General features: G+C 41.9%; 1 protein-coding gene across 1 annotated transcript; it reads right to left on the bottom strand.

Moving 5' to 3' along the window:
- Window positions 1–23,741, bottom strand: LOC116401490 (breast carcinoma-amplified sequence 3-like). The gene is made up of 6 exons (XM_031879906.1): window positions 20,612–23,741; window positions 19,811–19,976; window positions 19,631–19,728; window positions 11,514–11,614; window positions 6,031–6,227; window positions 1–4,311 (listed from the first exon to the last, which is right to left on the bottom strand). The coding sequence occupies exons 1-6, from the start codon at window positions 20,625–20,627 to the stop codon at window positions 3,960–3,962; spliced, it is 930 nt and encodes a 309-aa protein (XP_031735766.1). The 5' UTR covers window positions 20,628–23,741; the 3' UTR covers window positions 1–3,959.
- Between the last annotated feature and the right edge of the window lie 34 nt (window positions 23,742–23,775).

Here is a 23,775-nt window from a genome sequence, read left to right as displayed (position 1 = left end):
GTGAAAAACTTTGTGATTGTGTTTAGGCCAGCAGAGAAGGCTTAGCTGGCCCTGACGGCCCACCACTGGTTAAACCTAAAGTGCTACAACATTCTCAGAAAGGTGTCAACCTCAATTCAACAACTTTGTGCCAGTTATCACTGTGTTCTTATTAGCACAACTGGAAATCAATGGACATACTTTGATTTTAATTTGAGTATCAATTGTCTCCTTCAATCAAAAAAAAAAAACTACTTTCAACTTATTTTGGATAGTTGTGCCACACACAGACATGTTCCTCACAGGGTGAGACAAAAGTGATGTGTGTGTGTGCGTGTGTGATAAGAGGCGGCGCCATGGCAGTGGCAGGACACAACAATGAACCCTCCTTACGCACACACACATGCACACTGATAAGCATCACCTCCATCCCTCCGCCTGGCTCTGTCCTCCTGCCTCTCTCTGCTCTGAACCAGTTATTAAAGAAACTGAAAACACAGAGGACACGGCTGGAGACAGAAGAACCACGAATACGACTTTGGGCAGACGGAAGGGTACAGATAGAGAAGAAGGAGAAAGAAAGAGTAGGCCTGATGATGTACTTTAACTGGTGAAAGTGGGAGCAAACATTTAACTACTTGATCCCACTGGTCAGTCTTTACCGCTGCCTTGGAAATATTAATGAATCATAAATGCACAATGCAATTATATATTGCTATAAGTTTTATTTATTCAATAACTGATAACAAACACAAAACATATATATAATTATTGAAGTAGCACACTCTAGTCTCATAGAACACCCTCTAGTCTCTATTGAGACATATTTCAATATGGAAAACAAAAATCTTATCAAAACCCACATGGAAAAGAACAAATAACTAAGTATACTGTATAACCTAAATTTGTGGCACATATATTACATCAGTTCTGCAATAAATAAATATGTCATCCATTAAGCAGTGATAACACTTGTTGAGGTCCAGAGTGCCTTGAATGATCCAAGAGGGAGTGGTGGTCCTGGCTTGGATGCTATTGAATCGCCCCACATTCTTTTGTCCCCTTTTTGTGAACTCTTTAACATCTATTCATCGACTCGTGAAATACCTGCCACATGAAAATGTTCACACATCACTGCCTTGCAGAAAGGTGACAATGAACTTGAACTTCTGTTATTTGTTTTGTGGCAAAAGTATTTGAAAAACAATGTGTTGCCATTCAAGGAAGCACATCTGATACATTAGTACAAGAACAAGGCGTGCCTCGAGGCTCAACTCTGGGTCCACTTTATTTCCTCAATTTGTTCTGAATGTTGTGTTCAGCTTTATGTGGATGATACGGTAATATGCACATCTAAAACAAATTGAATCAGCTTTGCAGAATGATTTTAGCAGCCTTCAACACCGGCTAGCAGCTTATAAATTACTAGTGAATAACACTAAACCTCACACTAAAGCATTACATCTAAATCTAAAGCGTACTCATGTGTTATAGCCTGAGTTGATGGTACGCCACTGCAAACTGTTGAACACACCAAATACCTGGGCATTCAGTCTGACTCTGAACTTAAATGGACATGCCATAGTAATTACATCGTGGATGAAATGAACTATTGGTGTCCTTTCCCGATCCAGAAACTGCTTTTCATTGACTGTTAGAAAGAAACTTGCATTGCATCTCATTTAACCCATATTAGATTACGCTGATGTTGTGTATCAGGCAGCATCCAAAACCAATCTTCCACCTCTCAATTTATGATTTATTTCCATACACCTCACCGACCCAATTGAAGCACAGCACAGCTGGTTAGTGTTGAAGCCACCAAGCTGCTTAACCGATGTTAGCACCACGGTAGCTGTTTGGCTAGAATGCTACAACAGCTAACCATAATATCTCTATAAATACATTTCTGCTCAAATTGATGCATGTTTTATGACACAGACTCACGATTCATGTTACAGAAACGTCATCTGCGTGTCTACTGACACTGAATCTTACTGTCAATGTAGATGTTGCTAAGCTAGCTAACAATTTATACAGTCTATGTATATAAGTCTGACATGTCGTCCATCTTATATACAATCTATGTCCAAACTAGTCAGTGTTCAGTTGAAAATAACAAAGGTGGCAAACAAACCATATCTACGTTCATGTGCATTTTTACAGTTGTGTGTGCTGCAAAGCACCTCTTGGTATGTGTTGAAAAGCAGAGCAAGGGTGCGAAGAAAAACATCCTACCAGATATGTGAAACTATTTGTGACACACCTTTTTGTGACACAAGCTGTAAATATTTGTTGACACCCGAGTGAAAAAAAGCCAGGGGTGGCTATCTGTCAGATCAGATGGGTGAAGTCTCTGTCTCAAGACACAGCAGATAATGCCACAGACGCCACAGACACTCCTGTATCTCTTTTATCAAACAAAAGGCAACAGGATATAATGTCACGCAATAAGTGATGGTTCCCTCACCCACACTGGCAGCAAATACCAGGCATAATCCCCACACACATACACACACACACACACACACACATACAAACACGCACACTCACAAGACCCATGTAACAGCATTATACTTTGAGAGTAAAAGACATATTTTGAAGGGGAAATCCTCTCATCTGTGTGTGATTGGATTAGCCTAACATCGTAACCAGATTAAAGGAGACATGTAGAGGGACATCAAAATCACTTGAAACTAAATCAATCGTATTCGATGGCTGATAGACTTTACAGGCCTATTCAAACAATCGCAGTCTATCTAATTACAGAATAAGGGCACCAAGCACACAACGATAGGAAGGAAAACAACATGGATGCGGTGCAACACTCACAGCTGTGCATGGTGGGACGCAGCAAAGCTGCTGAATGGCTAAAAGACTGATTACTTATAATCCACTCGGATGCGATTTTGCTGGTGTTAGACAACAGCAAGGGAAAACCCTTTACCATTGAACTCAGGTTGTCAACAGAGTACATGAAATAGTAGTTAGAGTAGGCAGTAATATGCTCAGGATATGAATAAATTATAATTATAGATTATTGTTTTCCAATACAAATGTTCATTTCTAAGTAGGAACACTGCTAATGTATTATCAAGCATGTTTGATACAATTATGACAAATTACACATGTTGGAGGATGTTGTGTGACGCTGGGATGTTAATGTACATTTTAACAACATTTCGCTGACACAGGGCAAATCAGCACACAACAGGAATTGTGAGATTTCCCACACAGCTTAGTATTCCCAATACGAGGTCCTTAGTAGATATCATGCTGACTAATAAGATATCAGCATTATACAAAGCAAGAGGACTGAGTATTAAATAACAGAGTGAATAATAAGGTAATTATACGTAGCTGAAAAGCAAAAATGTAATTTTTGAACTATTTTAGAGTTGACTCATATATATCGTCTGCGCTGCGATTTCAGCGGAGCGGACATCCTTTAGCTACAACCTCGAAACAAGTCATTCACCACATCTCTTAACGACCTCTCAGATGGGAAATCATCGTAGAATATTTGATGATGACAACATTTGCAGTTTTAAAGTCTTTACAATGTCACTCCCTCTGCATCCCTTTCCCAAGGTAACTTAAGTCCTTCCAATCAGGGAAGAACATGGGGGGTTAGAACATGTGAAGCAGGTAAGATGGTACAACTCGTACATCATCGTACTTTTTTTCGTGTTGTTCCTTACTATTATGATGTCATCTTCTATTGTTTCTGTTTTTACCATGTAAAGTGTCTTTGAGTACCTTTTAAAGCGCTATACAAATAAAATGTATCATTATTTATTATTATTAACTGTAATCAGGCACATTTAGACAATTTAGTTTTCTTTTCCATTGCCTCATTAAACAGTATTGTAACACTGAGACTTCAGTTGTCAGTCGACGTGGTTGAGAGAGGTCAATACAGGAAGTGTAAATGTCAAGTAGGAAAAGAACGGCATCGACTGCTACCTGCTACTAGTGTCTTACACACTGTCTTTTTTTGAAAATGTGTCGTGTTGACTGTGAATGTAGATATACCTAAACATGGACCACGTAGACAGCACCACATTGTGATTAATGGGATACACCACCTTCAGACAATGAGAGACTGCAGTAAGGTAGATGGAGTAGAATGAACTACATCTAATTGAAACAGGTAGGAGAAGGATGAAATAGAGGAAGCAATGTAATGAGGTTGTATTCAAATACACCAGAGAGAAGCCAAAAATATTCCTACCTGATCCTGTGTCCATGAGGTTGGACTGCCCTCTACGATCTGCCACCAGCCGTGATGAGCCGGGCATGCTGACTGGCTCTGAACGTACCGGCTGGATTCTGCACACATTCAGTATATGTACATTTTGTTATTTTTTTGGGGTTAAAATTAGCTTTAAAACTGGCTACTTCTCAACTCCAGTATTGTATCTGAAGTTTCTATGATATGATTGACAAACAATGAGCAACATATGGAAGAGGAAGTCTTGGCTTCCGGAACCGGAACCCCAGACATAGCCCCTTGGCCCCAAAAGCTAATCAGTCTTCAAACCCACAGCCGATGGGTTCTGAGATTGTTGTTTTAGTGATGCCTACACTTGAGTGATAATTGTGGGGAAATATACGATTATGACAACAGTATTCTTGTACATGCTCTTGTAAGGATAATTTCTGGTAAACCTTTTTTGTATAAAAAAAATAAATAGTATATTTTTGCAAACCCCTTTGCTAAAAGGATATTTTCTTATTTAGACTGATACCATAGTGTGTATTTGTACTCGTGCTGAGCGGTATGACCAAAAATGTGTATCATGGTATTTTTTAAGATTCTGGCGGTTTCACGGTATATCACGGTATTATTTATTTTCCTTGACTTTATATAGGTTTATAGTGACTTACTCTACTGTCAGAAGTACATATAATATAAAAACATGTTAATGTCATCATGTATAAGGGCTTTGATTACTATAGGGCAGGGGTGGGCAAACTTTTTGGCTCGGGGGCCACATTGAGTTTTACAATATGACAGACAGGCCGGGCCAGTAGCAGATGAATGGAGTGTTTGTGTGAACTAATATAAATTACAAGTAAAAGCCATGACCTAAAAAGTAACTTGCATTTCATTTCAGTGGGTACAGTGTTGTTGGTCACCCTTTTTAACCAGTGCGTCAACATTTGGTGTCAGTTTGGTTGTGGCAATTCTCAGAACAGATCTGAGGTGTGCATCAGTTAGCTGGGATCTTACACGGTATTTTTTTTATCGCATTAATGCATATTTTATCGTGCACTTACTCATTAAGCAGACATTTTTGACACAGTGCTTTTAGTGTAAAGGTTAATGACTGTGGTCTTTTTAGCAGTTTGATTCTTTGACCGGATCATACAAATATTTGACTGTCACATCTAACATTATCAGAGGTCTGCTCTGTAATGTCTTTCCTTGTCTCTCCCCCTGTGTCACGGTGTGGGTACATCTCACTGGCGTCAGGAAACGTACCAGAATACCCTTATTTTATTGGCTAAACTGCATCACGTGACGTGATTTACAACGCATTGGTCGGTGTTTTTCCTGCACCGCCGAACAAGTGCCGTAAATGCTGGAAAGGAGCGTGAATAACTCCGCTGCATAAAGCAAAGGCCCGCGACCCACTGAAAAAGTTATGACCATGACTAGGGTTCCCTCTCAATACATATAAGACAACTAGCCCTGTCCGCTGTGTAATAGCGGCACAGAATACATTTCGCTGCCTGTTGAAAGCAGACAGCAGTTGTTTCGGATATGCACCGGTATAATGGTGTGTGAAGAATTCATATCATACGGGAAATTAAAACCGGTATACTTCCCAGCCCTAGTCTTTATTATAGTATGGACAATTTGTAATAGTATGGACATATAGTATGGACCAATATTTGACGGGCCGGATTAAAACGCCCAATGGGCCGTAGTTTGCCCATGCCTGCTATAGGGTGTGCTCGTTTGTACATCAACATTTATGCTAATGCATCTCTAAACCAAGATTTTTACAACAGGGTGTATTCTAACTGATATTTTCTAAGTACCTCAGGCTGTGTAGGTCCAAGTCGTCTGTGTCAAAGTCCAACAGTGGCTGTTGGACATCAGTGGGGCCCTGGGACTGAAGCACTGAGGATGAGGAGGAGATGACTGTGGTCTGGCCTGAAGGGTGAAGGGTCTTAAACTGGAACTGGGGGCCCATCCACAGTCGCCGATGAGGCCCTGTATGGGTCACAATTTCCACCTGAGAATACAATGGTAAAGGTTAGTAAGGAAAGGAGAGAAATATGTATTGTGATCATGAAATCACGCAAGAATCACAGGATCACATATCACAAAAAAAGGCTTCAAGTAATGCGTTCGTGGTCGGACCAGTGAGCGTCCTGTGACAGGCAGCTTCAGTTATATCTGAACTGGAGAGCATTTCTTCATTGAAAGCAGAGCAAAGAATGACACTGAAGGCTTTTCTCCATGGAAAAGATGTCTTTGCTCTTCTCCGGACCGGCTTCATCAAGACTTTTATTGACAGGTGGTTCATCCAATCACCAGGTACTTTTGGAATGTGCCAGTCATTTTCCGAACTGTTTCCAATGACGGCTCTGTCCAGTGTGTAAATAAGCCATCTGGTGCGTTAAGTTATCAAACTGGAGGACTGCCCGTCGAAACGACAAACAGACATACATTTCCACCCAAAACACATCTGCATCTCTCTTAAACATACTTTCCTCTACTAATCCATTGGCAGTTAGTCAAGGATATAGTCCTGGAAGTAATCCTGAGGAGTCACCCTGAGTGGATTTGACAAGGTGGTTTGGTGTCAATCTATCCACCAATACTCACCCTATACAGTACTCACATGAACTCTGTTACATGACATCCAACTAAAAGCTCGCTGTACTCTTGCACCACTAAAAAGTCTGAGGATGTTGTCAGAAGTCGTCAGGGTCTTGTGTTTGCTGGGAGTGCTGGCGGCATGATGGGAAGCCTTCCCGGAGGGCTAATAAAAGTGTGACACTAGCAAAAGCATGGCAGCGAGGCTGAGGTGAGGCCTACTGGGAGAATAAGACGGCGCTGGCATGGCAGGCGGTCCAGGGGCCCCTGAGCTGAGTGGCACTCATACTGGCTGAAAGTAGGATAAGAGAGGGATACGCAGTGGGTGACTCAAACGTCGGACTATTACTGCCTGCTCCATTCTCTATCTCCTCTTTGCCTTGAATGTACTGACTAACCATTTCCTGCCTTACACTCCCAGTTTTCACTGCTCTCCCGCGCTAACTCTGACTTTTCATCTCCCTGCAGCACTTAACACGCCACTTGGTGTCTCACTGTTCACATTTCATTATCTTTACTTTGTATGTGTTAGTCTCTCACCTCTGCCCAGAACTCAGCTCAGTCTCGCTCCATCTCTGGCTGCCAGGTGCCAACATCTCAGACAAGAGTGAGAGCTTACACTCTCTTAATTCTTCTGGGTCTATACACATGTATGCATATACAGGCTTAGATGTAGGAGGTCTGTCACAGCTGTGCAAATTAGGCCACAGAAGGAAGTAGGATGATTGTAACTTTTTGTGTGTGTGTGTGTGTGTGTGTGTCTGCTTTGCCAGTTAACACCATCAATGTCACGCCCAGCCGCATAACTGGACAGCTGTCAGTGGGTTCTCTTTGCAGTAGGATGGAAGTCCCAGATGTTGCAGTCCAGTGTCAACCATAAACCCCCTCCCCTGTAATCGCAACGAACAGAGCCGATGAGATGTTGCCTCATATTTACCATTACTGCCTTTGCCAGGTGCATGCATTGGTTTTAGCTGAGTGGTCGAATGACTGGAAAGGTCTCTGCATGCTTCAAATTAATTAGGTTGTACGAAGGGTCGTCCGACTATGTTTAAAAAAAAAAGAAGTCTATTCCTGTTTTGGAAGCGATACTCAAAGGTGGGGTGAAAAAACAGCACACAAAAAATGAATGTCAAACTCTTGGCTATGTAATATTTGGCGATTTCAGAAGTTGAAATCGCCAAATATTTTCAGAACAATCTGAAAAGCAAGTAGGCATTATGTTGTTAGGCTGTGGCAGTATGTATTAGGGCTGTAATACTTATAGTAAGCGGTACACTGTGGTTAATGCAGTCCAAGAATGGGCATGTTTTCAAACAGGTCTTAACATCCTGATATTCTTGTTATAACAAATCATAACTTGCTGCACTGGACACGAGTTCTAGCCAGTGTTACAATGACGAGTGGTGCAACTGATTCCATTGTCTCACAATATTCCTACAACCTGTAGCCAACTGGCACCATAGGTCACAACAACGATGCATCAGTACATTTTTGGGAGTCCTTCACTGTGTGCAATATTATCATTTTCATCGACTTGTGTTATGGCTTGACGGTTGATATTTAAAAACTGATATATAGCAGCACAAGCCATCAATTAGTTAAAAAAATAAATAAAAAAAAGTATTTGGTATTTAATACTTTACACGTTAACAATGAAGGGACAACTGCTGCTGTGTTGTCGTCATGCCTATAGTGTCCTAGAACGCATGTATTAGGACAGAACCTTGACCAAGTTTACCATCCATCAACTGCTCTGAGCTACGTCACATCCTTTCCAGTACATCAAAATTGACAGATGTAGAGACCTGAGGTGGTCTGGAGGTGTAAGGACAAGAGGTTCCGTTGTCCACTGACAGCCAGCTGAAGAGCAACTAACAATGACAGGCAGTAAATGGCACAATGTCACAGCAAGATGAAGCAGTGACATGGAGGAAAACCTCACATTTCATTAGGGGATAGCCAATCAATCCTAAATCCCAACTCAACGCCAAAATGCCTGCTGATAATCTAATGAAGGCCACTGATATTATTTAATGAAATCCACAAGGCAGTACTCAGACTCTAATTCAACATAGCCGATATGTATTCAGCATTTCACAATCCTCCAAGCTCTAGTGCTTGATATGTCCTAATCTTTCCAAAACATTTGGAGGATTGGGAAACTACCCTGTCTACCTGGTCTATAAACCTTTGTTTTATTTTGCTTTGGTACTTTCATCCTAAAGCCATTGATAGTCTGAGATGTTTCTCAAGAACTGGTACCACACCATCTAAGGTACACGCTAAGCCAGGTATAAAGAGCCATACTGTTACATCTCCAACCACTGAGGAACACATCACTACCACTGCTCTGACAGGAAGTTGCCAAAAATCTAGGTTAGTGCAATGGATAGTTTTGCTCCTGGCAAGCTATCATGGCTGATATGGACGAGGGCCTCTGCAAGCTAAGTGGGGTGCATTTTAACCAATGAATTATGCATGCAGTGGAATTATTGATGGTGAAAATGTAGTGGGTTACCTGCCGACACCAGAGATGAGTGCATTGAGGGTTAACCAAGCTGAAAAGACCAGGGTGTGCGTTCTGGGTCTTCTTAACATGGCCTGAACAAATACTGTGAACATTTCAGCACAATATAGGATGCTTTTTGTGATTAGGAAGAAGCCACAAAGTGCGTAGTCTTCTTAAACTTAAACTGAGCCTTCCACTTAGCACTCATTGTATTCATATTAGTTTGTTTCTGCACTGTACTTTTGCTCTGGTTTATGCTCTTAGATGCTTGTTTAAAAAAGGAGATGCACTTATGACTTCTGGTGGCTAGTAGTTCTCTTGAATACCTATGTTGAATACACTTATTGTATTTATTTGGATAAAAGCGTCTGCTAAATGACTGTAATGTAATGTAAACTGAGCGAGAAGAGTAAATGTGTATGAGTCCAAATAATTAAGTTCCAAATACTTTGTGTAAATATAAATAGAGAAGCGAATGTAAAGGTAGAATACATTGAAGACAGAATCCTTGCAGTGACAGATCGGGTATTTGAAGTTTATATCAGCAGGCCTACTTTTCACTTGGTAACAATGCAAATTTGTCTTCCCAAAATGTCAAAGTTTTCAAAATCCAGATAATGCCTTACACCTGCAATCAATGCAGTTTGGCAAATTGGGGGCAGTGGAACAGGCCAACCTTATAAAGTGGTTGGCTAGTGTGTTAGCAAACAGTAGCCTGACACAGGGTAACATAAGCATTCATTTGGACAAATGTAATTTCCAGAGTGAAATAGTCTATAGCGAGCCTATAGCTGCTAAATGCTCCACTATGTTCACCAGCTCATCTCTTAATTTGTCTGCCTGCTGTTTAGTGTTGGGAAGATACTTCCCAGTGGGTTTATGAGAGCTTTTCCAGCTGACAGCTTCTGCTGCAGTTGGATAAAACTCTAATGAGAGAGGAGTTGGAGACAAAACACTGCAATAATGAAGAAGAGGCCGAAGAGGCTTAAAAAACCTATACAACTGAGGGTGATGATCCACAATCTGTGGGCTCATCGCTGCAAACTACAGATTTTTCTAATAGACTTTTCGATCTTCATTTATGTAAAATATTGATTAGAGCTGCTTTAATCTTAAATTAAACAGCAAACATTTCCCCTTGGATGGAAGCACGGTAAGTCCCTGCTAAACAAACAGCTGTTTGCTTCAAAAGTCTTAACGTTAATGTTTTGAGTTACTTGGTCTATTTGGTCAGAATTGGGAATTCTCTTACTAACCAGCTGTCATAATTGAGATGGAAAAATGCCTGGATTTCATATGGATATACCTATCTGAGCAACAAGCCTATTAGAAGCGTGGCCTTAAGTTAACACCCAAAGTTCAAGAAGCTCTCCGATCACTGGCTGCTCACAGTCAGTGCCCATTATTCACACATACATGTGCTCAGCCCTCATTACACCGCTCTTTGACTATGTGTTGGGCCCTAATAAATAAACATTTACTGGGACAACACTTTGTGGAGGTACCAGCTGGGTGACTTTAACGACATAGGTAAATAAACACATCACCTTTTACAGAGGAGCAATAGAAAGCATCCTGAAAGGAAACATTACAAACAAGAATGACAGGTGCACGGCCCAGGACTGGAGGGCTCCACAGTGAGTGATTAAAACCACCCAGAACATCAGTGATACCCATCTACAGAGCATCAGTGGGATTGGTGAGGTGAGGTGCCTGCGCAGAGCCCAAAGGGTATTAAAAGACTATACTCACCCCGGCGGCAGCCTGTTCACCCTGCTGCAGTCTGGCCAGAGATACAGAGGTATCCACTGCTGTACCACCAGACGACAGAGCAGCTTCTTTCCTCAGGGTGTGAGACACCTTAACTCATCCTCTACTCCACCATAAAAAAATGTATATATTTTTGGTTTTTCTTGTGTAGCATAAAGGGACTGCAACTTTCATTTTGTTGTGCAACCCTGTTGTAGAATAAGCCTTGATATCAAAAAAATCACACTCACGGTCAAACTCTTAATATTGTTTTATGGAATCAGAATTATTCTTTTTGCCAAAACAACAAAGTAAGCCATGAGACCACAGCAACCGAACTCTGGGTGTGATCTCAAGGATAGTCAGGTAAGGTCACTCATTTGTCTGCTTGACACAGACTAACTCAACGTAACTGTAATGTTGGTTAAGAGGTCTGACCTGAGAGAGCCACTCCTCATCCTCCTGCCCACTGTGGTCTGATGCCAGGCTGTCTGACGACTCGTGGCGGGTGATCGGGCCTGGACTTCCTGGGGGCATCGCTAAGGAAACACAAACACACACACGCAATTATATGATGGCATGACAATAATGACATTTGATATTTTGAAGCTTGCAATATTGTGTCCCAATGTTCAATATCTATTTTATTATCTAGTTTTCAAAATCTCTAAAATGAAAGTATTTCATGTTTAATTTCTACATAATGATTATCTTTCAAAGTGTAAAGCCATCACAGAGGAATATCAGTCAATTGAAGCAGTCTGGGGCAGCAAAGTAGGGAATTACATATTGCCATTAACTATTTACATACATTAGCCTGTGAAAGAAAATCATTACTGACAACTAGTTCACTAAAGTGTGTTACGGACTTTGACAGCTGATACCGATATATGTCGGCTGAAGTCAGTCCCAGCAGTTATTTTGTGCTCAAATATCAGCTCTTACATGTGATGACTGCCCATGGTATTGTTAATGCCATGGGCAGATATAACAGTCCATCTAAAACAGAAATCCCATGTTTTTCTTTCTCTCATATAATATAGGTGCGTAACAGTGTGTGTGAAAAATAGAGTGTACAGTGGAGTGTGTGAGAGAGAAACTGTGTGGCATGTGTGTGTGCTATAAAGAGAGAGAGAGAGAGAGGGTGACCCAGAGACAGATGGGGCTCTTGCAGGCTTGAATAAGCAGGCGTGGAGAATGAGGCCTAATGTGTAGAATCAGTCCTTTCTCTGTCTCTGGGATGGGGTTTGTTTAACACAGGAATGGCTAATAAACTTGTCAAGTCCACATCTGGAGCACAGGAGGTGCTCCTGTCTCTGTCCGCACACACACACACAGTCTCACACACGTGGCAGGTGTTCATACACCCCTGATGAAGGTAGTTTGGTGTTTGATACTTTGTCTTACCAACAGCCACCCCCACCTCACCCCGACACACACTTTCCCCTTATAAAGTATGAGGTCTGCACAGTTCTTACAGCTGCTTCTGAAGTAGTGATCGCTGTGTGTATAATTGAAGTTGAACAAATAAAGAACAGGTTTGACAGGACTGGGTAGGCAGAGTGAGCAGCCACCAGAGAAAAAAGCACCTCCTACAGAAACCAAGAGAGATAGATGCACTACGCACAGTGTCAATACAAAATAAAAAAACACAACTTAACTTGTAGACAATCTTGTAAAAGAAAAGTGTGACTTGTCAAATCAATTTCCACAGTAAAGACATCAGAGAGTGACATGGGACACACAGGAGGGCAGGGGGAGGAGTTATCAAACAAACGACTAAAATAGAATGTGCAATATGTCTGTGAACAAAGTTGTGACAATGTGGCCAAAACAATCTCCTACTGTCAAGCCATACCATAGAACTAAATAGTTGTATCAAATGTGTCGTAAGACATTGTTTAGACTTCTTAAAGCGTTAGTGTCATGTGTCTATCTCTGACAGTTCTGTCTCCACTACAATAAAACAAATGAAAGGGGCAAATGGAAATCAGTTTGTGGTCCTCACAACACAGAAAAACAAATGTCAGTAAAAGCTCAACAGCAAATTCTCACAGGGACTATTTCTTTGGAAAGATGGATGTGCTTGTTTTTCGTATTTCTTTTTGTAATTTTGAAGAGTAGAGAGAGGGACACAGAAGCGTCCTCGTGTCGTTTTAAAATGGAAGAGAGAAGAACAAAGCCTGTGTTGTGTTACTTATTAAACTAAATCACAACTCCCCCAGTTCTTACCCCTGCCCTTACTCCCACTGCCTCCCTTTCTCTCTCCTTCCTTCTCTCTCTCTCTCTCTGACCCTTGGGGCCAATAACTGTTCCCTAATTAATTATTGATGTTCTGAAGCAGTTGGTGGACTGGCTGGATCAGGTTTCCAGTGGGGAGGGGGGCTTTCAATGGCTAGATTCACAGCCAGGCTCCGGTGTGGGGAGCTAGTGGTCATCCCCACAGGTCAAGCAAAGACACAACCTTTCTTGTGTGTGTGTGTGTGTGTGTGTGTCTGTGTGTGCGTGTGTGTGTCTGTGTGTGCGTGTGTGTGCGTGCGTGTGTGTGCATGTCAGGAGCCAGACTGACCCCAGCAGTTACAGTCATATCTACCCATCTTAGTGTCCGGATAGCCAGACACTTGGCCTTCTGCTTTTATAATGCTCATTACTGGCTCTTCAGAGACAGAACGTCAATGCAATTTCACAGACAACATTTTGTAAGTGCAAACTTATTGCACTGCACTCAAGAAAGGAGTCTGAATGCACAGTAGAAATGGCCGTGTTTTGATGGGTTTAAAGAAATACCACAGAATAAGCAAAGCATGAAGGCATTACTTAGAAATGATCAAAGAGTAATGGGGAAGCTAGTGCATCAATTCAATACGCCACAGAATATTTGACCAATAAAAATGCCTTAGCGGCTCCAGTTATATATTGTTGTTCAATTTCCAAAGGAACTCAGCTTTAGCATGGCATGATGGTTAAATTATACGCTATACCAGAAACGCATGCTTGTATATGTTACTCAATGCCAACAATGACCCTGTGTCATGTTGCTACATGTGCTGACTCTCAGCCTTCTGCGGACCAAACACACTGTACCATTGCTAACCCATGGAGAAGTGCATAAGTCCTGGCCTTACTAGTACCTGCTGATGCAAAATGTGTTTGCTGCAAAAGGAAGACGAAGAAAATGGAAACATGGGATCAGCATTGAAGAAATAAGCTATTCATACAAAAAGCCATTAATGTTCATGTCAAAATAAGTCGTTGACATTGGGTTATGATAATATGACGATATGTAGTGAGAAAATATATACATTAGTTTACCGTCAGAGCTTTTTCCATCCATTCATATCCTGTTATCTCTGCCTCTAATACCACTGGGCTCCTTGTTTGCAGCCTTTTGAATCAATAGGCAAGGTTGCTGTATGGTCATATTTCTATATACATTTTGCATTAATGTGATGAAGCACATGCATGTCTTTGGCATTTAATCTGCTTGATAAGCCAAAAAACAGAGAGTCTCGTCTGCTTATTTTATCCATAAACATCTATTGATTTTCCTGAAAACGTTCTACATTATGATATTTTTATGGGGGTTGAGGGATGAGCGAAGTCTACTTCTGTGTTATATGATGTTTTGCCTGTGACTGCATTTTCTGAATATGTCTCTATTACAAATCATAAAAAAGAAAGAAATGACTATGTAATTATAAGCTAAAGGCAGAAAAATAAAATGGAAACGATTAATCGGCCATGACTCACATGCTATTTGCTTATGATTGTTGACATCAAAGGTAAGCTTAAACTGTAATTCATGAAACATGATTTCCAGATAACTCACAATAATAACTTTCTTGTTAACGAGTAGGATGATTCATTTGCTTTTGGTGTGTTTCTTCATTAACAACCCTGATGAATATGAGCTTGCATACCCACATAAGCAGAAAAAGTCCCTCCATTGCAGAGAAACTGATTTGTGTGTGTCACAGTCTCTATTGACTGTGGAGAGGGTGGTGTTTTGCTGTGCTGAAGGCTGGTAGCCAGTGGCCTGTTAGCCAAAGCAGTGAAGCAGGGAGTCAGAACAAGAACAAAGGCTGCCTAGGTATTGATGTAGCCCGACCTCATGGGGCCTTGGGCCAGGGGCCGGACAGGCCGATCTCCAGGGCTAGATAAGGTGCTAACAATCTGATAGATCTGGACAGCTGGCTGCACGGTGGACAGAGGACAGCCGGCTTGTCTGGGCCGGCCACTCTGTTCACCTTTATCTCTTTCATTGGTTTTTCTTAAAGATTCATTTTGTTGGTCTTTAATTTTTCCTCTCTCTACTTTGACCTGCCACACTTAGCTGCCAGACATTTCACTTGCTCGGCTCCTTCTCGACTGCTCCACCTGTCTCTCTTCTCACTTTCCTCTCTTCTTGCTTTCCTCTTCTGAGTAGTACTCTGGCAGATAGGTGCTGGCACACTGACAGACTAGGATAGCTTAGTCATTATATATCATTCAAGGCGTATTTGACTGACAGTTCCTTCATTCAGCCAGCGCTACACTTACCCCATCCTTTCTCTGCCTCTCTTTGATTACTCACCCAGTCATGGCGCCATGGTTTCTCTTTACCAAACGCCTGATGCTCCAAGGCCTTCACTCTGGCCCCTCTCTCGGAGCAATTAGATCTATTGACGAGGCTACTGTGGCTGGCCTGTCATGGGCCTCAAAGTCCCAAGAGAGTGGCCGAGCCAGCCAGTCAGTCAGTCTCCACAATTAGCACATTATATGACAGGTAGGGAGGGGAGGGCCACGGCCAAAAAGCATAGCCTCTGCTGCTGCCGTCATTGCCAGGCTCAAAGAAGCCAGCCAGATATCCAGGTGGTAAATTATTCACCAGTTTGTTTGCTTCAGAGCAACTCTGTGGCCAGGGGAAAGAGGTGTTGGAAAACATACTGCGGGCAGCTAGGTAAATATCACCCCGAAAAAAACCTCACTCCGAATAAAAAGTCTGAATGTAGCTAATGGGGGTGTGAAAACCTCACATTCATCAAAGTATAGACGCTGTTATGCTAGGGATTAGAGTAGTCCTTCTGTTATTACCCAGCTCTAACACCTCTGGCCAAAAAGAAAAAAAAGACCCATTCACACACTTGCCGATGAGACAAATGAGTACTTTTGGAGACACAGACAGGAATCCTGTGATTCCACCTCAGCTATAGATAGAGGATTCCCAAAACACTAACAACTTGGATCCAGACTGCTTTTATGAAGCCAGATCACACTACAGCATCTCATCTATTTGCGAGTATACTGTATAGTGTGTGTCTCTTTCTTCCTTATCTCTCCAGGGCAGTGCTGCATGTTGCTGTCCTCTGCGAGGCTGAGTGCTGCCAGTAGCTGCTACAGATGGACAGGTGGAGATAGTGACCATGAAGTGGCGCCACTGCTGCCTTTTATCATCCCGTCCTGGAGGCTCCGGTCTGGCCTGACCCCGGCCCTTCCTCTCCCCTTCCTATTCCTTTCCCTGCATACTGCATTTTTAATCAGCCTGGGTCATCCAATATAGAGCCACGAGACCAGAAACCATGGCCTGCCAATCAAGCGCTGCCACCTCTCCGCCTTGTGTCACATTTTTAGAGACAAAATCTGTTAGTTAGCCAATTAGCTACGGGGGATATTTATCGAGATTCCTTACCCTCATTCTTTGACTCTTTTGGTACTTCTGTTTCTGAAAGATTACTTATTTTTGCCTTCATTTGATAGTGATAGTCAGGAAAGTGGAGAGAGAGGGGGCGACATGCAGCCAACTAGGTGAGCTAATGGAGCACCCCAGTGCTTCTGTTTCTTGTCTCATAGCAAAAACCTTCTCGTCTCATTTCCTCTCTCGCTACTTGTTCTCTCTTGTGATTGTTGTACTGGCAATGTAAATCAGACCTAGATGGCACAATTTGTTCTGCATGTAAGAACCGTGTGTCTTTTCAGTTTCATCCGCAGCGGCAAGTTGCAGACGCTCAGCGAGAGGCAACTGGACAAGGGGCGTATGGCTGCGCTGTAATTCATCCTGAGGTCAAATCGACTCTTTCTCCTGGATCACTTCTCTGTTGTGCTGCCAAGCCCTGGAGGAAAGAGAGGGCTGGCAAGGGGACTCATGCTGAGAAAGAGGATGTGGAGAGTTTGTGCTCGAGTGAAAAGCGCAGAAGTGGAAGGTTGCACTCCAAAAGCAACTCGGCCGGTGTTGGTGGTGTCTAGGACGTTGACCCGGAGGGAAAATGGCAGGAGCACACGTAGTGGGTAGAGGGCTGAACAATTATGTTTATAGCGTCATGACCTCGCATTGGTTCACACTTGGTTGGTTTGGGGAATAAAGAGAGGGGGCAGTGTTATCTGGATATTGTTAATTGGATGTAAATGTTAATGCAATGAATCTCTCTCATTATGCAGCCAGTTCCACTGCCCATGCTGGCAGAGAGAATGGAGGAATAAGCTGAGGCGCATGCCCGTCACTCCAACGTGTCCTCATCGCGCTGACACTAGGAGAGACCATTAGCACTAATTTGGGAAAATATCCTACCAGTTAGACCTGGAGCACTGCAGAAGTCAACGGAGACGAGTAGAGAGATTAGGGTAAACGCAGCTACCACTTGCCCTGGAGCAGCCACATGAGCTAATTACAGATTTTGTGTGTTTATAATTATGGAGTGAGCTCAAAACGCCAGCCTGTTCCAGGGGGTGGATTGATTCCGTGTGTGGCCATCCGTGTGCACTCTGCGCTTTTGCGAATTGGCCTTTCAGAGGGCCACCTAAAGTGCTCACTGCTCTGTACTTGTTATTGAATTAGAGAGAGTTTAGGGTGTCAGCTAATTGGTCTGAGTGCGACATCTTAAAGCGTTGTGCTAGCATGCCCTGAAGCCGGCATGTAGTGTGGCCAGCAAATGAAGGATTCTAGGTGAAGCCCCAAACAGAAGAACAGGAATGACTTCTGACAGGGCTCAGAAGATATGGTAGAAATAGTGGAAGTATCTTTTACCCAAGTTTTTGAGAAAGGACATGTTATGGCTGCTGACTGGAGAAGTCTCTTCTCAGCATGTGGCACCAATAAGAGGCTGAGGACTGGCTTTCAACACAGTCAACATGGAAAATCAGCAGGGAATAGGGGTCACCCCCTTGACTAATGGTGCATACAGTAAAGAACATGGCTGCGTTAGCCTGTGCAACCAAAACATACACACAACTATATGTTGGAGATATTTTGATGGGTACGTGTTATAAACCACACCGTACATGCAGTGTAGAAACGGTATTGATGCCATTGGTGTATTTGCCCCTTTTGAAGCAAATCAATTTTTTTGCAATTAATATTACTGATAATAATACTACTAGCTGATTTGACATTGGTGTATTAGGATTAAAGAAAAAAAAATGGACTCTTTAGCGTAACATTTTGGCATTACCAGTCAATGAGCGCAGAATAGAGCACAAAAGAAAAAGCCGAGGAAAATCAAAAACTGGAAGAATATTTTGCTGAAATGGTTGATTTATCTAAAATGTAAACGTTTCTTTCTACACTGTCCTTACTTTGTTAAATATTCAAGGCCTCTTAAAGCAACTAGATGTGGGATTTTCTTTTTTGATGATAGCATCTTTCAAATCATTTTGATCACATTTTGCTTGAAGATACATTTGACAACCTCGGTGAAAACTGAGGTAGACTGTGTGCTTTCATTCTGACTTTCAGTGACCCAAATTCTGATTTGTGGGGTTGCGAGTAGCAGTATACTAGCTTGACATCGCCAGACCTCTCAATTTGTTTGTAGTCTCAAGGCGCGTTATCAATGCACGTATAGGCCAAGATGCCTCTGGACAGAATTGCTTAGACCTTTAACCAACTAGAGCAAAGAAACATGTAACCTAGCACGGATCAACAGAAAATGATCTGGCATGGAGTATTTGTGATTTGGTCTGGTGATGTCAGGCTACTTGATATCGGTTAAAACATAACTCAGCTGATTTTAAATATCAGTATTGCATCATCATTGTCTCAAACACCCCCCACATTGGATAAACGCTTGTGATTGGTCCGTCATATCTTAGGCTGCTGGAAATTTGTCCAAAAGGGGGACCAGACACAACTGCCAAATAAAACATGAAGTCACAGATTTGTCTGGTTCTCAGGCAGTGTATACTGCTGCCTGCCATGCTGCTGTCATTTTTATTATTACCACAAATTGTTAAGCTCAACACACAGTGGGTTTGAATTTGTAAAACTGCCCTGAGCCTGTATATTGTTGTCATATGGTATGGAAACTAATCAAAATCAATTCTGAACTGATCATAATGTTTCCTTCTTTATCAAAATGCCAATGAGCTGACAACTCAAACACATCCATTTGAGCTGCCTAAAGCAAATCTGTATTGATTTGTATTGGCCTCTATTTCTTCCACTGACTTGTTATGTATTTATACATTAACATATACATCCCTGAATGTTACTTTGCATTCTATTTGAACACAACTTGATAAAGTAAATGGGCTTGTTTGTGTAAGCCAATGAACACATGAAGAACGATTTGTTTGACGCTTACCAGCCAGAAGATACTGATAGTACTGCACCAGGTCTGAGGCCAACACCAAGGGGTGGTTGGAGTTGAAGGGTGGCTGCAGCTCATTCCATTGTGGAGTCCTGCTCCAAAAGACAAATCAACTATGAGACTGACTGCATAAGAGGCACTTTTTCAAGGATCGAGTGGTCGACAAAGTGTCACCTGGCTAGAGTCCAGCAGGCCCTTGGACAGGTGCTGAGCTCCAAAGGTGTGTCATCACTAATCTTTTGAGCAGTGCTAATTGGCCGTGGCTCCAGGACATGCTCCACCAAGTTACCATAGCAACTGATGATGTACAGCGAGTCGACAACAGACTGCCTGGCCTGATCTGTGAATGGGACGTAAAACAAGACAATAAGGAAAAATACTGCTGCAGCCGCTACTTAAAATCATTATTGAAACATGCATTACTAATAATGAGGGAGAAAATGCAGACAGTTAAACATTTTTCAAGATGTTGTATCCATACGGAATTTGGTATTGACTTTTGGGAAGACGTGTTTGGATTTGGGCCTCATGGAAGAACCACTCGTACAACAGGCTCCTTCTTAATGGCTTGTATAAGTCATTTAGGAGAACTTGGCCTTTGCAGGTCAATTTATTCAGTTGCTGATGCTGTTAAAATGTTCAGACGTTCCTTCCTATGAATCTCTGATAGCAGGACTTCAAAAGAGGACATGTGGGGCAGGATGCGTAGCCTAATATGTTGTTATTGGGGCCTTAGTTATTGTAATTTACAATTCTCAATTTTCAATGCTCATTTTCACACAGGCGATATTGCTAATGTTTAAGCCTTCATTTAGTCAGTTATCTCAAGTTAGGCGTCTTTGCTGAATTTGAAATGGTACACTCATTCTGGCCCAACGTACAAAAGACAAAAGAAATGAATAGGAATTTGAAAATGTTGCATGAGGTCAATTGACTCTAGAAAAATACAAAAAGTATCCAAGGCCATGGTCTAACCTTTCTCTCTCTTCATGTTAGGGTTGGTGATGAACCAGGAGCGAGGCGAGGCAAAGATGGCGGCCACACAGAACTCTCCTCCACTGGACTTGCTAGGGGAGATCTGAGGCGGCGGCTTAGCTTTGCTTCAGGAGGGAAAAGAGAACAACGTTGACACAAGTTAAAAACTGTACTGCAGAGTGTTTTCTCAAAGGTGCTCTGTGTGGTGTTTGAACTTTGATATATCAAACCCAAATGACTTGTGATTGAGCGGGTTAAATCCTGTAACCAAATGAGAAGGACGTATAGCAAATTACCGTTTTGTCAGAATTAAGACTAGTGGCACAAAATGTGAACTACATGAAATATGTAGCACCTTTGAGACCAAAATCTGTAAGTGGTTGTTCCATGAGTGATAACCAGAATCTGATTTAGAAGAAGTGATGATTTTCAACAGTATAACACAAGAAATGTAAATGGTAATTACACAGCGACATCTCCAACGATAAACATAAACTTTATAGAAGTGCTTTGCATGCAAGGGCCAAACATGGGAAATTGAAAAAAATAAATAAATACAACATTCACCTTAGTAGCAGAAAATGAGAAAATTAATTTAGCTCTGACACAAATATGAAATATTCAGAATTATTTCCCCCCTTTCTAGGTAACTTCCTCTCTGAAAAGGACCGTATTGAGACAGGGTGCCCAAGTAGAAGAAGACAATAGGCCTTTTCACTTGGGGCGTGGCCATTCGGGCTGCCATCCCGTTCAGAGAAAGCCAATTGCTTGGTTTGGCATGTCCAAATTGCACCAACGTCAACACTGCACTTGGTCGCCAGTAATACGTCCACCAACTGTAAAGTAGACTACAGTGTTGGTGCAGTGGGAATGCCTCTGCAGAAGGTCCCATAAAAGCTGTTACCCAGTGTGGCAGAAAAGTTGGTCCTGGCTAAACTTACGGGGCAGCATGTTGCAATATGATGAAGAGATCAGATGTATTTATTTGCCAGCAACAATATGTACAAGAGCACTATCCAGGTGGACTGTAGCATGTAGCTTGTAGCTTTGTGCTACATTGTTGTTGGCAATGAGATGTAAGAGACACTGTAACATTGTTACTGTAATGTTCCGGTGTTGTACTGTACAGGCTTGAAATGACTACCCCCAGTGGTTTCTTTGTGTTAAATAAACCTTCAGACTGAGCTTCCTGGTTTGTATTTGATCTCTTACCTGCTACGTTGTAACACCCAACTGATGTGGCTTGGTACTGTTTCGTAACTGTGCTATTGTTAACGTGCACTTAAACTGGAACTGTACTCTAACATGTAACTGAGTGTGTTTAAAGACAACAAACTGACCATTTGCAACCAAAAAGAAACACAACATTTGGCTTCCATTGTTACAATGTGCACAGGCTGGTCAGCCAAACTAGTCACAATATTCCCTCAGCTTTGTTCACTGCCAGATCATCATCACTGGTGAACGATGTCATGTGATTGGTAATAGTGCATATTTTCAGTTTTTTTAACTTCTTAAAATTCCCCTACCAGTTGGTGGATAGGGGTGAATGATTGGTGTTGCACGATAGTATTAGGGTGAGGGTTATTATTTTATTTTTTTAAGGTTAATATACAGTAGGTATAACTCCATTTTTACTTTACTGTTTTGAGAAACTTGTAAGTTGTGTATACTCCAATAACATTCCTGCTCCTCCATATGGTAGGGACCAATAAACATTTAAGTCCTACTAGATACACACGATCTAAATGATATTTGAAATAATGACATGCTATATTTATCACTTAATGGGACATACACCTCACAACAGCAGTGTCCAAGCTGCCTCCCCTGGCGGCATTGCGTTGTGCTGGCCACAGGAGAGAATTTACTGGGAGTCATGGGATTATTCAGCATGTCAGGACTGTTTGAGAGGAAACGGACACAGAAAGGGGTTTCAGCTGCAATAGTGCTCCCCATATGGTAATGATCAGAGAACAGTAGCCAGGTCTGGTATTATTGTCCGGCCTTATAACCAACCTGGACAGTAAAACATGGTCATAGTAGATCAGGCATTAGGTGGGCTAAGGGCTTGAAGACTCACGGTGGTGTCACACACTCCCAGAGGGATGCTTAATCTTGACCTTTGTAACCACACTGGTGTGGAAGAAACACACTCACCGCTGTCTACACTCACTAAAAGAGAAAAAAAGTGATGCAGAGCTGCACTTTTTCCGTTTTGTTCAGGGTTTTCCGAGACATTATACGGCTTTGGCGCAGCACCTAAGCATTTTTGCGCCGTGTCTAAGCCGTATAAATAAAAAAGATTACGCAGAAAGCATCTGGAAGAGCCGACACGCGGGATGAGACGGGGAATGAGAACTAACGTGATATGATTTGTTTCCTGTACAATATAGCATCAAAAAATAATGTCCGGCACAACTAGCCAGCCAAAGGTTGGCTTAAAGTGATCACTGTAAGCACTGGTACAATGGTGTACAGTGAATCTCACTGAATGGGAAATGAATTAGTTAACTAGATCGAATGCCCTTCAAGTAGAAAGCATACATAATATTGACGATAAGAAGAAATCATCTACTAGTTTTTAAAAAAGTAAATGAATCAGAACAAGAAGTTGTTTGAATACGATGCCTTTATTATAAATGTTAATTTGCTAAACACAGTGAACCCATAAAATGCGAGTCTTTTGGCAGTAGCCCGTCTACTGTTCACACTGCTGTCATCGTCATCAATGTACTGGCAGCGGAAAGAAAATCAATTACACAAGAATAGTAGTAAGCAACATATCCCTTGTGTTATGTTGTGAACACACCTGATGCACCTCACCAGCTCTTACTGTTGAATCAGTGCATGAGCATCAGCTGGTGCAGGTGTGCCTGGAGGTCTGGATGTGGGAACTCAGGGTCTAGGCTAGAGGCTATTAGTAGTAGTATGATCAAGTCATGCTCCTTTTGAACAATTATTAGTGAACCGTTAGTCAGTTTTGTTTGTTTTTTTCAAACAAAAATATTTTCTGAATCTACTTTTTGGATTTGGAGAATATGGAAAAGTTCACAGCTTTCAAATTGATGTAAAATTATTCAAAAATGCATTGAATTGAAAAACATTCACGTCTTTGGGGGGTAATGAGTGTTAGTACTGCTCTATAGCTGAGAAAGCTGAGG

Source organism: Anarrhichthys ocellatus, unplaced genomic scaffold (assembly GCF_004355925.1).
Source record: "Anarrhichthys ocellatus isolate YVR2014 unplaced genomic scaffold, GSC_Weel_1.0 scaffold483, whole genome shotgun sequence".
Taxonomy (NCBI): Eukaryota; Metazoa; Chordata; class Actinopteri; order Perciformes; family Anarhichadidae; genus Anarrhichthys; species Anarrhichthys ocellatus.
This window is presented reverse-complemented; position numbering and strand designations above follow the sequence as displayed.

Excerpts from the sequence above, each read along its gene's own strand:
- LOC116401490 (XM_031879906.1), bottom strand. Across the intron at positions 19,729-19,810 it reads GCCTGCTGGACTCTAGCCAG|GACTCCACAATGGAATGAGC; the intron begins GTGACACTTTGT and ends CTTTTGGAGCAG. Across the intron at positions 4,312-6,030 it reads TTGGACCTACACAGCCTGAG|AATCCAGCCGGTACGTTCAG; the intron begins GTACTTAGAAAA and ends GAATGTGTGCAG.